Below are 16,038 nucleotides of genomic sequence, written 5' to 3' on the forward strand. Positions count from 1 at the left end.
TACTGTGGAACATCTGAAACAAATTATACCCCTGCAGCTTTGAAAATTAGATTAGCATGAATATGTACTTCTAAAGTATTTTAAATACTCATAAAACACACTTTTTTTAAAAAGTGAGAAATACTGCTTGGATATTTGACATATTTAGTAGTCCGAGTCAAATTAAGTTGATTTAATCTGATACACATTACACTATACAGAGGAATTCATAAAGCATAGCCAGCTCTGCCTTGATTGATAACCTCCAAACCACTACTTTAGCCAATGTGGCTGCACCAGCTTTTCAGAAGTCAGTATGAAATAAGATGAAAGTAGCCATCAGCTGGACAGTTACCTGGACCCGCTTGAAGCAGTCTTGATTACTCAGTACCTGATCATTTCCTCATGATCTTTGTTACAGAGCAGCCACAGGAAATGCCTCACCCATAATAAAATTCAAATGTGAGACACAACAAATTCATCTCCAGACCAGGCAGGTTTAAGTAACTAAACCTTTCTTTTATTGTACTTTGGTGAGAGATTTAGGAGCTGTTTTCTTTGAAGAGATGATCTAGTACAGACTAGGCTAACTCACAAATTACCATTCGCATTCTTGTCCATTGTTCAAGAACATACAGCAACAAACATCCTGTGATCTATTTAATATGTGATATAAATAGTAAAATCTTTATAAATTTCATGTCCTCACATTGAAACACGTCCTTGATCAGGAAAGAACAGCCACAACGCTCTCCCTACAGTTCCTTCCTATTAGACTGGATGAAGTACTGTTACAGCTGAACATTTTGTCGCCCGTATGCAGGACTGTAATGCCAATCCTGTTGCAAGCAGATCTAATAGAGTACCTTGAATCTTTTCCCAAACGCACAGACAAAAGATTAACTAAATAATGATCCAGTGAACTTTAACTTTGTTCTTCTAATATGCAACAAATTCAAAAGTACAATAAAAATCAACTCTCCTAACCAGTAGGTCACCATTAGGCCGAAGAGCCTTCCACTGTATTTAGTGCTGAACTATGTCAGGTAAGCCAAACATACCTGTGCAACATCATTAATTGATGAGTATTTTACACAGATAAGTAAGTCAATCTCCAACCTCAGCATTCATGTCCAAAAAAATTAAATAAGTTTTCTCTGTAAAGTGAGGGAACAAATGTCAGGCCAACAGGAAGACTGGTGCAATTTTACAGTTTTTCATCTCATGAGCACAAACACTTAGTGTGGCTGATAGTTTAAACCTTTGCATACCGATGATCAGCAAAAGTTATGTTTCTGTGCTTCTACTTTATCTTACTAACTGTAAATGAACAGTTACTGTTAAAATACTGCACACTTCTATCACACTTAGATCACACTTAATCTTAGTCATTCGACCACCAGGTTTTCCTGACTGATATGGACTCCTTCACTTCTTTCTATTTGACCCACAAAGCCCTGAAAATGCCAAAATACAGTGTATATTTACTAGTTTCCCTAGAGTAAAGAGAAAAGTTTTGGACTACAGACTGAATGAGTTTCATCCTAGAAATCACACTGAATTTGGGTAAATTACAGATTTGTTTAATGTTGCAAAACATGGATAGGTTAGTTCCCTGTTTCCATTCAGATGAAGAAAATCCTGAGCTCACATCCTTACCCCATATCTGAAACGGTAATTTATGGAGATGGATTTTAGACAATTTTAAAAAACAGTAATGCAGAGCATCACCTCTTGGATGTCTTCACCACCTTATTAGAAAATAACTAAAAATAAAATATGGGAAAAGACAATTTAAAAAAATAAATTGCATTTGCATTTGTTTGTTTCTCTCACACCTAAGTTGTTATTTAACCTACTGAAAAATAATTTATTCCAGATCACTTTGGCTATATAAATTAAACAGAAACTAGGCTTTGGATATATTTTGTTCATTCTACATAGAGTTCACATCTGTCTTCTTAGGTACTGTGATTCAGTGCATACTTACAAATGCTGTGGAAAAGCTCATAACATTACGAGGGACTTAACATAATGTACATTTAAATGTAAAACCAATCAGAACGAACACCCAATTTCTTTACAGAAAGCAAGCACTTTCCCCAATATTTCTTCCTGTTTATTAAAATGCAGGTTTCTTCAAGTGTTATATCAAGCTTACACAGTTAGAAGATGGTCATTCTATGAAAACATGTAACTTTAGCACGTTTAATACTATATATAGTTGAAAAGCACTGTAAGTTCCTAGTATTATTCATTTTTCTACCCAAATTTTATCTTCCCATTCTGGCAGCCTTATGATTACTTCTGTGAAACACAGAGCCTCAAACATTCCTTCACTGTGACATTCCCCTCAAAGTAGTATGAGAGAAAGGGTATCTCCTAGTAACGACAAAATCAAAAGACTATTTGATGTCTTCATATCACTGAGGCACATCATTTTGAGGCACAGACTCTCCTAGAAGCAGTAATTGGTGGGACAATCAAACACTTTTTTTACTCTGAAGTTTTTCTGAAGTAGTTGCTGACCCTTTTACCTGAAACTACAGCACTAGCCGGTCAGATTGATAGGCCACAACTTCACATTTTATGCAGAGAAAATAGGTCATGTTTTTCACTAAGTGTCCTTCTGAGGCTCCTTCCACCCTTGTCAAACTTTTGGGTTCTGCTGTTTTTCTGAGGCCAGGCATGTCCAGGTGTTAGTAAAATTATCAAAGAAGCCAATGAAAATTCATTCTTGAAGACAAAGAGCAATTGGATTTGTCCAGTTTTTCTCTTGTATCTCTGTAATTTACTTCAAGGTATGACTAAAACCAAATCAAATTTGGATTTACCACAAAAATAAGCCAAATAAAGCAGGACAGTACAAATTGCCATACTTCAAGACCTTGCAATTCAATTCCATCTTCTGTATCTTTCAGTAGTTCAATTAGCCTTTTTCTTTCTTCCTCAAGCTTAAAGTGGCTTCCTGAATCCTTTGCTAGCTGAAATATTTACAAAAAGAAAAAAACAAACTTCAGAATTCCATTAGCTCAGACAGCACCAAAACAAAGTGTTTAAACTCTGTGAAATTAACATCCAAATCATGCTTATTGCCATAATAAAAATTATCACCCTGACAGAAAAATCTAGAAGCCTACATAAAACCTGATAATCTTATAGTAGATTTTGATGTAGCAGTGGGGCAGATATTTTTCACTAAATGAAAAATCATCACAGCTACTAGATCTTCACAGGAAAAAAAAGCATGAAAATCAAGGCATCTATTTTCTGACAGAAAGAAGTCTTCTGTAAATAATGGTCCCATGCAGACTATACATTAGCAACCTGCATACCTATTCCTTATCTATGCTTAGGAACATCCTCCTTTAACTTAGTAGTAAATGCATTTAAAGAAAGTCTTAGGAAATATTTGTCCTCAAAACTAGCTATGTCCAGGCATAAACAGAACAATTCAGTTTCCAGTACTCTTTAGAAAATACATAGAAGCAGTATTATCCCCACCAACATGAGCATCCAAGATGAGAACTACCTTATACAGTAGTCTGCCATAAACAACACTTTTTAACAGCAAGATTTGTTCATTTATGCCTACTTATCTTTTAATGTTCCTGATTAAAAAAAAAAAAAAAAGGGAAAAGAAAAACCCATTAAAAAACCCAGACCAACAAAAAACTTGCTCCAGAAGTATTTACATAATATTTTTAGTTAACACTTAACAAAATGTTCATGATTTTATGTGTTAAAGCTTACCTCGATGTTCTTTTTAATGAAATCCTTATTATTTTTACTTTTGATATGCATTTTTTCTGGTTCATTAAGAAATTCATTTGTTTCCAATTCACTTGGATAATCTGAAGTTCGAGGAAGAAAAGTTGCTGTGTTATTCTTTTTCTGATTCAATGAGAGCTGTAATAACAGCAATCCCATTAAATCTTTAACAAAGTGGATAGACAAATGTTTTGTATACTGTTTTCATTATTTATATAAACTATATTGCTAACTTCAAAACATAAATATTGTCAAATGCTAATCTTATTTTAAGTTTTTATTATATGAGATCATTCAATGTTGCCAAGGCTAAAATACTTTGGATTTCAAACCTCAAAAATGTTAAACATGGTGGCTTTAAAAGCCACGGCATTCCTTCGAACCCTATCATTGTTTTAGTTTTATCGTCCATATGAAACCAGACAATAATTTTTTTGAAAACCACAGAAATATTTGGAGACATATCAAGTACATTTTTTAAAATAAAACAGCTGAAGAACAGATGATATAGTTGATATTATTATAACACAGCTTATAAAACAAATTTTGTTTAAAAATAAACTTGTTCTAGAGCTGTAAAGCTATTACAGCCACATGATACTCTGACAACATCACACATATGGTTCTTTCCAACAACTGGGTTCTATCCATCACAAAAATTGGAATGTATTCTGTTTTTCAGAGACTTACCAGTTTTAAACCAGTAATTCCTTTACAGACAGCAAATATTTATCACGTTAAATAACAAGTCTAAGCAAATACAACCAACTTCCATGTCTCAAAAACTGCTTCAAAAGTAGGCATGATATATTTTGCTTTTCTGGGAAGTAAAGATTCGAAAAATGGGTGGGCTATTTGCCTACAAAAAAGCCAATTTAAGATGTTTGGTAATAGAAGATAGGCTATGGAAATTTATGTGGAAGTGACTCTTGTTCAGAGCAAGCAGATTGCAAGCAAACTCCCAAAGATATGAAATTAATTCCATGCACCCTTTTACACACTATGGACACAACGGGTTTCAGAAGTCACTGCTGTTCTGAATACTAGTAATGAAAAGTGTTATTGCTATTCAAGGACACTCCAGCGCAACTCAGAAATTGTGAAGGTGGAAGCTGAGAGACAAGCTTCATTTTAAAGGAGGAATGAAGACATGTGGTAGGAAGACAGAGATATCAAAAGCACAGCCTTGCTCCAACCCAGTATAAAAAAAAAATTTAATAACACAAAGGTAAAACTCACATAATAGTAGACTAAGTGATAAAATTGTAAGAGAGCTGCAGTCCATGTTTAAAAATTGAAACATGCAGCCACATTCAAAAAAGCGCAAAGATTCTGCTGCCAATGGTTCAACCTTGAGGAACACCTTTTTATTATGTCCTTGTCATCTTAGCCAGTCACCAGGAAGATAGATTCCTTCTGTTTACATAGAATGGTAGATGACAAAGAAATAAACAACTGCAGCCGACAACGGCAGCTGAAGCTATTCTTATGTCACAACACATGTGAGAAGTTACTCAACCATACAAATTTGAATTTCGAATAGGGAAAGAACAGAGGCAAAAAAGAACAATTCTGTTTTGAAGTGTTGGACACACTACTCTGCTACCAGCATTTGAAAACTCTATACAGTGCACGTGAACAAGTGATGCCTAGAAGAACCAGCACAGATGTCTGATTTTTGCCAGAAAGTACCTAATCCTTAAAAGCAATGCAGCCTTTATAATAACCAGCGTAATAAAATACAAAATTAGTTCATTTGAAGATTTAGGTTTGTCACAACATCTATAGAATTTTTCCTGGAAACAAAAAAAATTACAGAACAGTTAAAACTATATAAAGCACCACTCTTAATTTGTGGACAGTTTCTTGAATATAAGCCTATTAATGAAAGGCTGGTTTTTTGAATATAAGCCTATAAGTTTCTTGAATATAAGCCTATTAATGAAAGGTTACTGTACCTCAGAATAACAGCAAAGACAAGTTTTTAAAGAATTTCCATAAGGAACCAATGATACACTCTATAGTGAATCAATTACACACCTCATCATTTTGCAATGAAAGAAAAAGTTTTATAATCCTGAATTTAAAAATTTTCTTTGCATGTTGAGCAAAATGTTTTAGATAATTCACAAACAAAATTATTCTATCATTTCTAAAAAAAAACACAACAAAAAACAACCCCCTGAAAAAACCAAAAAACAAACAAACAAAAAAACAAAAACACAAAAACAAACAAATCTGTCACCAGTCCGCTAAGCATATACGAACTATATACTTGATATAGCTTACCTTGATTACGTTGGGGTTTATGGCAATCATAACCTTCTGGATTATTTTGTGTGTGAATTACTGAAGTACGTCTTTCATCTTCTTCGGCACAGGAGGGACCTGCAAGGAATTTTTTCAGTAGAATTTAAATTGAAATGTATTTTAAAAAGATATATTTTCACATATAATATAAAATCTCACATATGAAAGTTAAAGAAATTTACTTGGATAAATTACATAACTACCATATTTCTCAAGAAATAAAGAAGGGGGGGAAAAAATCTAAGGTGTCTCTTGTGAATAATTACACCATTTTCTATGTCTGGTTTGGGGTTTTTTTAAACTACTGCCCACATAGGACAAAAAAATTACATTCTAGAAGGTACAGCCCAAGGTCCTAAAGTTCAAAAGCCTCTGCAGACACCATGTGGCAAATCATCTAGAATTCTGAATGAGAATAAAGCATCCAGGTTTCCACAGCTGATGTCTGCCTGTGCATGAATTGTTAAACTTCTAAGTGGCTTTGGTCAAGGGTATAATCTAGAAAAAAGAGCGTTCAAACATCCTAGCATGCAAGAGTTGTTTCACTTACTCAAAGAAAAAATTCAGTCATAATATTGACACATATCAAGTGGAAGTGTAAAATAGAGCATTAACTTGGAGTCTACACACTTAGCACTTACAGGAAAGGACTTGTATTGCAAAGAACCATATATTTCACATATGGAAAGAACAACCAACATCCTGCAATAACAAAGTTTAATGGATTTAACTGAAAGTATGATTTTGTTACACAGAGCACAGGGAAATTAATTTAAGGCTATTTAATTAACTCCTGATTTAGATTTCTGCCATGAGTGTGTCAGAGGGGTTTTTGTGCCTGAGAGGCTGGGACACAAGTTATGAATGATTTTGTACCCAGAACTTGTGTTTGATTTCACAGCCACATTAAAAGATATAATTAAACAGCTCCCCTATATCATTTATTTAATAGGGCTCTTTATTAAATTCAAGCTCTGAAAGCCAAAATATATAAACTGCATTCCATTTCAGTATCAGCCAAGGCAGCTATCTGGGCATTCATTTAAATAAACAAGACCTGAAAAGTAAAGCACCAGCATGTCACAGAAAATTCAAGATAAAGATCAAGCTGGAGTATAAATCTGAACTATGCAGTTGTCTCAGTACAGTACACTGGAACCCATATGATGCACATGATCTCTACAGGAAGGAGTTACCTTTGAAATAAAAGAGGAATTGGAGCATGGAGTTCATTAACAACCATATAGTCTTGCTTGCCCACTGTTTTTTACTATGCCCTGACATCTACTGGAGACTTTTTAAATATCACTCATATCAAATTCTGTGTTCTTCCCTTAATAACCCAAACTTTAGCATAGGAATAAAAGCAGGTTACCTTGTAATAATAAGCTTTGTTGAAGTGTTTTACCCACAAATTGCTACCCTTATTATGCACATATTTCCAACATTCAAGCTGAGATTTTTGCTAAGCAATAACCATTCAGATCTCAAATCCTTGTTCTCTCCCCAAACAGAAAACAGACAGAATGCACCACAATTCCCTTTCCTTTCACCAAGAAACCCTTTCAACCAAGGCATAGAGGTAAAGGACAGGATGTAAAATGCGCATATGACTAACACATCTCTGAGAGCTACAGCACCAAGACAGAGTATTTGAACAGCAATTTTTTTAAAACCACTCTTGAGCAATTTTGACGTCGTATGTTCTTGACAAATTGAGTCTAATTTTGTTCACCCTGCCCAACAAAGACATTGTGAACAGAATGCCTACAGTTTGTTCCAGTTTCTCCCCCAGTAAGAGTCCAGCCACAGAAAGAAAAACAACATTTTAAAATACCCAATATTTTACTATTTCAGCTCCCTGTGAGCAGGCACATCCTCTTTGCATTCTTGGAAAAAAACTACCAATACTTCAGAACATGCTTCAACCACTTGCTTCAGAACTCCAACAGAACTGTGTCCTTCTGACTCAGAAAAAAACATGCCTAAACAGTTTCTTAACTTTTTTTTCCATATTCTATCTATAGTTTTACATTATTGGTATTTGCTGTAATTTTGAGCATAGTCAGTCTTTTTTGTTATATATCACATTCCACATTTTTATGTTTCATTAACTATTTGTTTACCTTTCCTAGTAAAGAAACTCAATCCTTCATCAGTCATTTGTCTACTTTTAATGCAGCTATAGAATTTGGCAGTTTAAATGCTACTTGAGACGGAAGTGGTTTTTACTAAAAGACCAAAATGCAAACGTTCATTCTTATCAATGTGTTCACTTCCGCTTTGAATATTTTTGTCTTTATTGTCATATCATAATGAAACTCAGAAGTTATCTTAACAGACTTCCTGGTCTTTTCTTCTTAAGAATATTCTCCTAGCATATCTTTAGCATAGCTTCACTTTTTAAAACTGACATCTATCCTAGAGTTTTTTCCCTAGAATTCTCAGACAAAAGCCAATTAAAAAAAAAAAATCTATGATCAAGCTTCATATGTAGTTTCCATTAAAAAACAACCCTGATGTTGAAGTACAACGTCTACATTTATGATAATGCAAAAATTATTTCATTTAAGTTTTCAAATATTCCTTTGATGTATTCTTACAAGCAAATATTATTTTATGGTAAAGGTTTGAAAGCTTTATTTTTATAGTATCAAAAAGAAAAGAATATTAATCAAAATATGGGATAATTATATATGGGATAATCTTACTTACCAGCTGTATCCTGCCATGGTGAGATCAAACCTAAAAACATTTTTGTATTTTCTATCTCTTCATGGCTTCCAGTGGTTTTGATAGACTATTCAAAAGAAATAAAGAAATAAAACATAAATACATGCATATATTTATACAGATACATGCATATATTTACGTTAAAGTAAATACTTGAAGGCAAAATACATTGCCAGGTCTAATGAACTTCAGACCCTATTAAAAATTCCTTGTTCTGTGGCAACATTTAGTTACTCTTTTATTTATTTCTTAAGGCTATCACAGCACCTCCTGAAGTTATGATAAAGGCATGGTAGAATTTTTAAGCCTCATATGTTGTCTTTTATACGGAGACACATTTTACAATACAAAAGTTCTGTAATTTACACATGGCTTTGAATCCAAACCCACTGAAATTATCAGATGCAGTCAAACCAACTGCAATTATGTCTTTTTAGCAACTGACATTTGTATTCATGTAAATAATTATACAATACTTAACCACAGAGGAAATACTAACTCTTCTGTTTCAAGGCTTAAATTGACATTTAACTGCTAGAGACCAGGATAGGAATAATGTGAAGGAATTTATGCTGTAGCATTCTTACACTTTCTTCAGTGGGCATCTCTGGGGTTTTTTTTCAGTAATAGACAATAATGAAATAGATGGGCCTAATAAAGGTCACACTAGAGCAGAATAAACACTTTTAAATCTGGGCTCACGAACATTACCTCCTGTCACACTCTACCATACCTGCAACTAGTGAGCTCAAGCATAAAACTATGCTAGTAAACCACACCTAGGCAGATGTATATTTGGCTACTGGTCATATCAATTTTTAATGACCATGGCCTTCCTTCAAAGCCTGTTGGCAATATATATTAAAGCCTATTCAAAGTTACTTTTTAAGATCTATTTCTTCACTTTACACATACAACTGTGAGGTATTTAATAAAACAATATGTTTATGAAACATAATTGTTAGATACTACTTCAAGATACAAAACTATCTTACTTTTTAGTAAGTACAAACTATTTACAAAATAGCAGAACATTCTAACCTGAAGCTCTTCGCAGAGCTTTGCTCTCATTTCTTTGCCTTGTTTTTTAATTGCTCTCTCCTTAAAATGTCTTTTTGCCAGTATTGTGTCAAGTTTATTCATTTTCTTTATAGCTGCTTGAATCTGAGGATCTACATCTATTTCTTCAGAATATTCCAAGTTGGAAGAGTTTGCTGTAGAATGTATTTTAAATTAATTTTAGCTTGAAGCATTTTAACTTTAAAAAAAAATGCAGGAAAAAAAATTAAAAAAAAAGGCAGTACAAGTTATTTGATATCAACCATAGACAAGAGGACAATTATTCTCAAGCATATATGTCATGCTCATTTCTAAGCCTGTTTCTAGCAGGGAAAAATATAGAAGTCTTTGTAACAAAACACTGAATCACACTCTGAACTCTAGCAGCTAGATGTGGGGGGGAAGGGAGACAGAGCCCCCTGCATTTTGAGCAAGTGATTTGATTCCAGTTTATAATAGAAGAGTGACATCTCCACAGTATCAGCAAAAATCACAGAAAAAATAAGGTTAAAAATCAAAAATAATTTCCTCAGCAAGACTGGTAGAAGATATGATGAACTGTCATTTATTAAAATCAGTTAATTCTGGGGTTAAGAGAGACTCTGTAATATCTCTACTTTTAAATGTTATAGAAGTTTCAGTCTTGAGTTATATCTCAGCTAAACCAGATTCTGAGACTGGTTCTAGAAAACTGTCATTTTGAAAAACAGAAATGGTGAAACGTTATGGAAACTGCCATTATTAAATTAAAAGAGATTTCTGTACCATCTCATTTTTTCTTAAACATGCAGATTACAATTTCTGATCGCTTTTAGATTTTCCCCTTCCTATAGCATCCTCATGCTCCGCCCTCTTTCCTGGTTAAACTTGGCTTCCATAGCAAGAGTAAAGGAAACAATTGTAGCACTGTCCCTATCCCACAGGCTTCCAAGTTTTGGAGTCCTGCAGTGCTTTTTCTTTTTCTAATCTTTTGAGGTCAAACGCTTTACACACCCACTGATCCCAAGCATTTACTGTAATGCTCTGATCTACTTTATGCCATAAAAGGAAATGAGTGACACAACAAGGGAGAGCTATAAAAATCTAACTGAGCTCCAGGAAAGCTCCAAGGACAGAAGCTGAAAAAAAGAGCATTTATTTCAACCATCCTGAATCCAGCAGATGGATTTGAACCTCAAAGTCCTGAGTGAAGCTTTGAAGTTGAGCTCTATCCAATTTCTCTTCCGAAGAAATTAATACTACGTTAGATCACCAGCACTGCTGCACTAGCTAGAATCACCACTCAATTCTGCCTTATTAGATTGACTGAATCTATGTAAAACTCAAATACTACCACACCATTAAAGAAAGTGAATATCCTTTAATAAAATAATCTTTAAATAAAGAATTCATCCAACACCTCTTGAATATCCCAATGTACATACATTTTCAATTTGTTATATTTCTTTGTAACTATAGAATATACAAACAAATACACTATGGTCCCAAACTCTGAGAAACATTAACAAGGGGAAAGGGAATGGAAGTTTTATTGCACTGTTCACTTTATACACCTGAAAAGTAATACCTGCTTTTGCATTACTTAGTTTTCCTTGGGAAGGTTCACAGAATCTTAAAGTCTGTATTTCAGTGCTGTCATCTCCAGAATCCGAGTAAGAGATGCATCCTGAAAAACATGGGAAAAAGCCTTTCACAATAAAATATATGTGAAAAAACTTTTAAAAATACTCCTTGAAATGTTAACAACAAAGACACCAAAATACATTTTTGCAATCCACAAAGCCTCTGCAGTGGGTTACTGTTTAAAAAATTACATCTACTGGTGCACCAGGACTCATGTTAAACACAGGAGCAGGAATCAAGGGACTTCTCTTGAGCCCAATGCTGCCATGAAATCTTATCTAAACTTGAAGAACGTATCCAAACTTTTGCTTCACATACTGACCTTTTCTATTTTTAAAGAGTCAGAAGCTTTAGAAAGTTATTACCATTTATAGAATGCCAAAAGAATGCCATCTGAAGCACTTCTACAACTGCTTTCATTAAGGTGAGATATTGCATGTTTATATGTAAAGTATGTTATTAGTATTCGCATTGTTCAGTTATTAAACACTATTAACACTATAACTTACATAATTTCCAGGGGTTTTTTGTATCCATTATTAGGATACAAAATTTCGAACAAGTTATCATGATCTGTGTGAAAAGTTTGATAAAAACACCTTACTGAAAACACCTCCTAACATGGTTCCACAGAACACATGCAGATGGTTTCTCCCAATCTTTTACGCCATCACCAAGGTGCATATCACAGCTTAGATGTCACAAGACATATGTTGTGGTGGTAATGGCAGCAATAACACATTTCTTTCCAAGATGTATTCAAAAGAATGAATTGAAGGTATGAATTTTCACACCACCTTCTCTTCTAGAATTTTGCCGATTTGCATCCTCTTTTCCCTCCACCAATAGAATTTTACCCAAACTATGCAAACATTATATTTGGTCTAACCACAACACGAGAAAGTGAAAGTCATTCCACACCTGACAGCTCCTTGGGATTCAGTATACATTCCTGAAGACAGACAGTTGTGCTCTCCACCGTGGTTTGCTGATCTGTTCTTACTTCCTTGACACTAGATTTCTCTCTGTCATCACCTTTGTTTTCTTCTGTACAGCAGTGTTCTAGACTGCCTCTTTGATGACTACCAGGCAAACTGACAGGTAAATCAACCTATGAAATGCAAATGAATTGCTATCATAGAACTAGAAATATTTTGGGGGGAGAAAAAGATAATCACAATAATCACTATCACAAAGGCTAACAACAATTCTATACAACACTGCACTGACTACTAGTCAGGCTGAGGAAGTTATTTTTTATTTTTAAGCTTATTTTTTCTGTGATTTTTGCTGATTCTATACAGTGTTGCATTTACGTACTTCTTAAATGAAACAATCATTTTCAGACACAATACAGAGTTCTGTTTCTTGGATATCACATTGATTCTCAAACTCATTATTTCACAGAATGCCAGATTTGGGGTTGCCAGGCTAGGAAATGATTTCAAAGGTTTATGCCATTTCTGCTGCAGCACAGGGCAGAGTCAACCAGTTAACAGCTTGTGTGTACAACAGCCTCATCCATTCCCTGACACTATGGGTCCACTGCACCAGGTAGGAGCATTCCAATCTTTCCTCATAGTATAGTTTGGTTTTTTTATAGTCTCTGAAGGGCTGAAAAGCTTATGCTTAATTTATCAGTCTCAAGAGATTGAAATTTTCAGGCAATAGCCTAGGTCAGAACTTGGATTAAGAGTTACCTAATGTTAACTTAATACCAAGCAGTGAACCTATAAAAAAAATATTTTAATACTTCTGTGAAGCACCCCATTCTGCAGACAGGTGAACAGAGGGACAATACAATTGGACTAATCTTAACTAAAACAATCTCAATCTCTAATTCCCAAGACCCACTTCCTACATCCCCAAAATGATATCACATATCCCGTTCTCAAAATTAAGTTAATCCCCAATATCACTTTTTTCAGAGGGTAGATGAACACTTACTTCTGATGGTCTCTGTTGAATCCCTGGAGCTTACACATTTCCTGGAATACTATGAATTTTTTTTTTTATTTGATTCACACATATCCTGAGAGCGCTTTATAGTCAAAAATTCAACTTGTGAGGATTGCTCAAATGCTTTCTTTTAATAATATAATTTTTATCCCAGCTTAAATTTAAAAGCACAAATGGGATGGAAGTGAAATTATGCACATCACGGCTCAGCCTATAGCTGTGTATCTACACATTATTGCCAGGTTTTCTTTAAAACAGTATTTAATCATCTGATTAAATATAAAGAGGAAGACAAGCCAGTTTTCCAGGTTGTAGTGCTGAATAGTCCTTTTTGTAGCAAATACAAAAGTAACATAGATGCTGAAAAATGAAATTAAACATCATTCCATGCATGCACAAGGAGCAGCCCACATTCATAAGCTTTCACATAACCCCTTAGCACACCTGCAGAGCCCAGGACTCTATATGAAGCTGAAAAAGCAGAATCTTACTCCTTTGGCATTCTAGTAAGAATTAGGCACAGGGTTTCTAACCTAATGAAGGCAAAAAGAATCACCTTAGGCAAATGTGGCTCTGCTGTTGGTAACTCCATAGATGTATTTAAAGATCTACAATTAGGATGAGCTCTTGAGCTAATGCAGGCCTTGATATTTTATCCAAGCTCCCCCTTTTAATATGCACTGAGACCTAAAATTGGAAAGAAAAAAAACACCACCACCAAAACAACCTTCCAAACTATCAGTTTTATAATAAAGCAACACAGACACAGTATTATTTCAGATGTAAATTAGACAAGTTTCAAATCCTTTCTACCAATTCAATGTCCAGAGATCTTTCCAGTATAGACTACCTTGCCACTCAAGTATACACTTTTTAATATACGTACAAACATACATTTATATTATCAAGCCAACCACAGTATTCAAATGTGCTCACTGTCAAACTTTAAGTAGCTAAAATCTTAAAAGTAGTCTCACAACAAAGGAAATCTCCTAGCTCTTTTTATTATTACTATTTTCTTACAAACATGGGACTGGAAAAGTTTGCATCAACAAAAGAATGAGAGTATTTTAAAGACATCTTGAACATATCAAATAAAGCAGCCGAAAGTTTTTTATATTCAGCAGTTCTAAACAGTGGGAGTTCCCAAATCTGAACTATCACATTCCCTGTTCCAATTAAAATTTGAGTTTAAACAACAGAAAAGCATGGCTCTCTGCAAAAACTGTGTGAATTTCAGGAATTAGATATCTGAGTATGTGACATGCACTGGTATTTTTCAGAAGGACCAAGTGAATACAACATCTTATTTCAGTACAAAAAAGAGGACAAACTGAGTCATGTACACAGACGCATAACACAGAATCATAGAATGGTTTGACCTTAAAGGGACCTTAAAAGGGACCTTAAAGATCATGTAGTTCCAACCCCCTGCCATGGGCAGGGACACCTTCCAATAGAGCAGGTTGCTCAAAGCCCCGTCCAACCTGGCCGTGAACACTGTCAGGGATGGGGCAGCCACAGCTTTTCCGGGCAACCTGTGCCAGTGTCTCGCCACCCTCACAGTAAAGAACGTCTTTCTTACATTAAACCTAAATGTCCCCTCTGACTGCTTGAAGCCATTCTCCCTTGCCCTATCACTACATGCCCCAGTAAAACGTCCCTCTCCAGCTTTCTTACAAGCCCCATTTAGGCACCAGAAGGCTGCTCTAAGGTCTCCCCAGAGCTTTCTCCAGGCAGAACGAGCCCAACTCGCTCAGTCTGTCTTCACAGGAGAGGTGCTCCAGCCCTCATAGTATCTTCGTGGCCCTGCTATGCATTACGAAGGATAAAGAAGTGGGCAGAGAAGAAAAAAAAAGAGTTGTTAATTTCAACTCATAGATCCCAGGCTCACCCTGTGAAGACAGGCTGATTCCGGAACAAAAACCAACCAAACAAAACCCAACCAACCAAATCCATACAAACAACCACACACAAAACCCAGTTACCTCACAGGAGGTTTCCACATACCGGCAGGCAGGCAGGCAGGCAGGCAGGCAGTCCTTTCCTGCGCTCCCAAGAGGAGCCTCGGCCGCTGCTCCGACGGGAGTGCTGCCCGGCAGAGCCGCCTCTCCGGCCGCCGCTCCGGCCGCCCCGCCTGAGGCAGGTATGGCGGGTGTAGCCCCCCCCGCCCGGGGGCGCTGGGCCCGGCACGCCGGCAAGGCCCGGCACCGCCGTGTCCGCCCCGTCTCCACCGCGGGAGGGCGGCAGCGCGGGGCCGGCACAGCCGCTGTCCCCGCCACCGTTCCTATGACAACCAACTCACCGCCCTCTCGCGACAAGTACAGGGTTCCGCCTTGGGACGGTACCATCGTCGGGATGGGGCTGATAGCGGAGAAGTTGTTCTTAGTTTGTTCTCAGGGATGCAACTATCATCGAGCTATACTTGCTATATTTGCAGGCGAAGTCTGAGCCACCAAGATAACCCCACCGAAGCCTCTCTTCTCCCTTCCGATAGGGATAAATGCTACACGGAGAGCGTCCTTTTCCTCTCTCCCCCCCCACAGATCTTTGGGCTGTGCCGGGTCCGTTGCCGGGGCGGCGGGAACGCGGCGCCGCTGCTGG

At 36.2% G+C, this 16,038-nt stretch overlaps 1 protein-coding gene across 4 annotated transcripts in view; it reads right to left on the bottom strand.

Moving 5' to 3' along the window:
• The window catches only part of FSIP1 (fibrous sheath interacting protein 1), an 82,685-nt gene extending 66,953 nt beyond the window's left edge, over nt 1-15,732 (bottom strand). For 2 of the 4 annotated variants that reach the window (XM_030484154.1, XM_030484152.1), the window contains exons 1-9: nt 15,445-15,732; nt 13,991-14,121; nt 12,397-12,586; nt 11,420-11,518; nt 9,835-10,007; nt 8,776-8,860; nt 6,040-6,138; nt 3,733-3,833; nt 2,859-2,963 (exon numbers count right to left, since the gene is read on the bottom strand). In XM_030484154.1, coding sequence (XP_030340014.1) covers nt 2,859-2,963; nt 3,733-3,833; nt 6,040-6,138; nt 8,776-8,860; nt 9,835-10,007; nt 11,420-11,518; nt 12,397-12,586; nt 13,991-14,026 — 888 coding nt within the window. In that variant the 5' untranslated portion in view covers nt 14,027-14,121; nt 15,445-15,732. Of the gene's footprint in view, nt 1-2,858; nt 2,964-3,732; nt 3,834-6,039; nt 6,139-8,775; nt 8,861-9,834; nt 10,008-11,419; nt 11,519-12,396; nt 12,587-13,990; nt 14,122-15,422 lie in introns of all 4 variants that reach the window. The other 2 variants (XM_030484155.2, XM_030484153.1) reach the window with 2 other exon arrangements.
• Nucleotides 15,733-16,038: the final 306 nt, after the last annotated feature.

This window comes from Strigops habroptila, chromosome 4, assembly GCF_004027225.2.
Source record: "Strigops habroptila isolate Jane chromosome 4, bStrHab1.2.pri, whole genome shotgun sequence".
NCBI lineage: Eukaryota > Metazoa > Chordata > Aves > Psittaciformes > Psittacidae > Strigops > Strigops habroptila.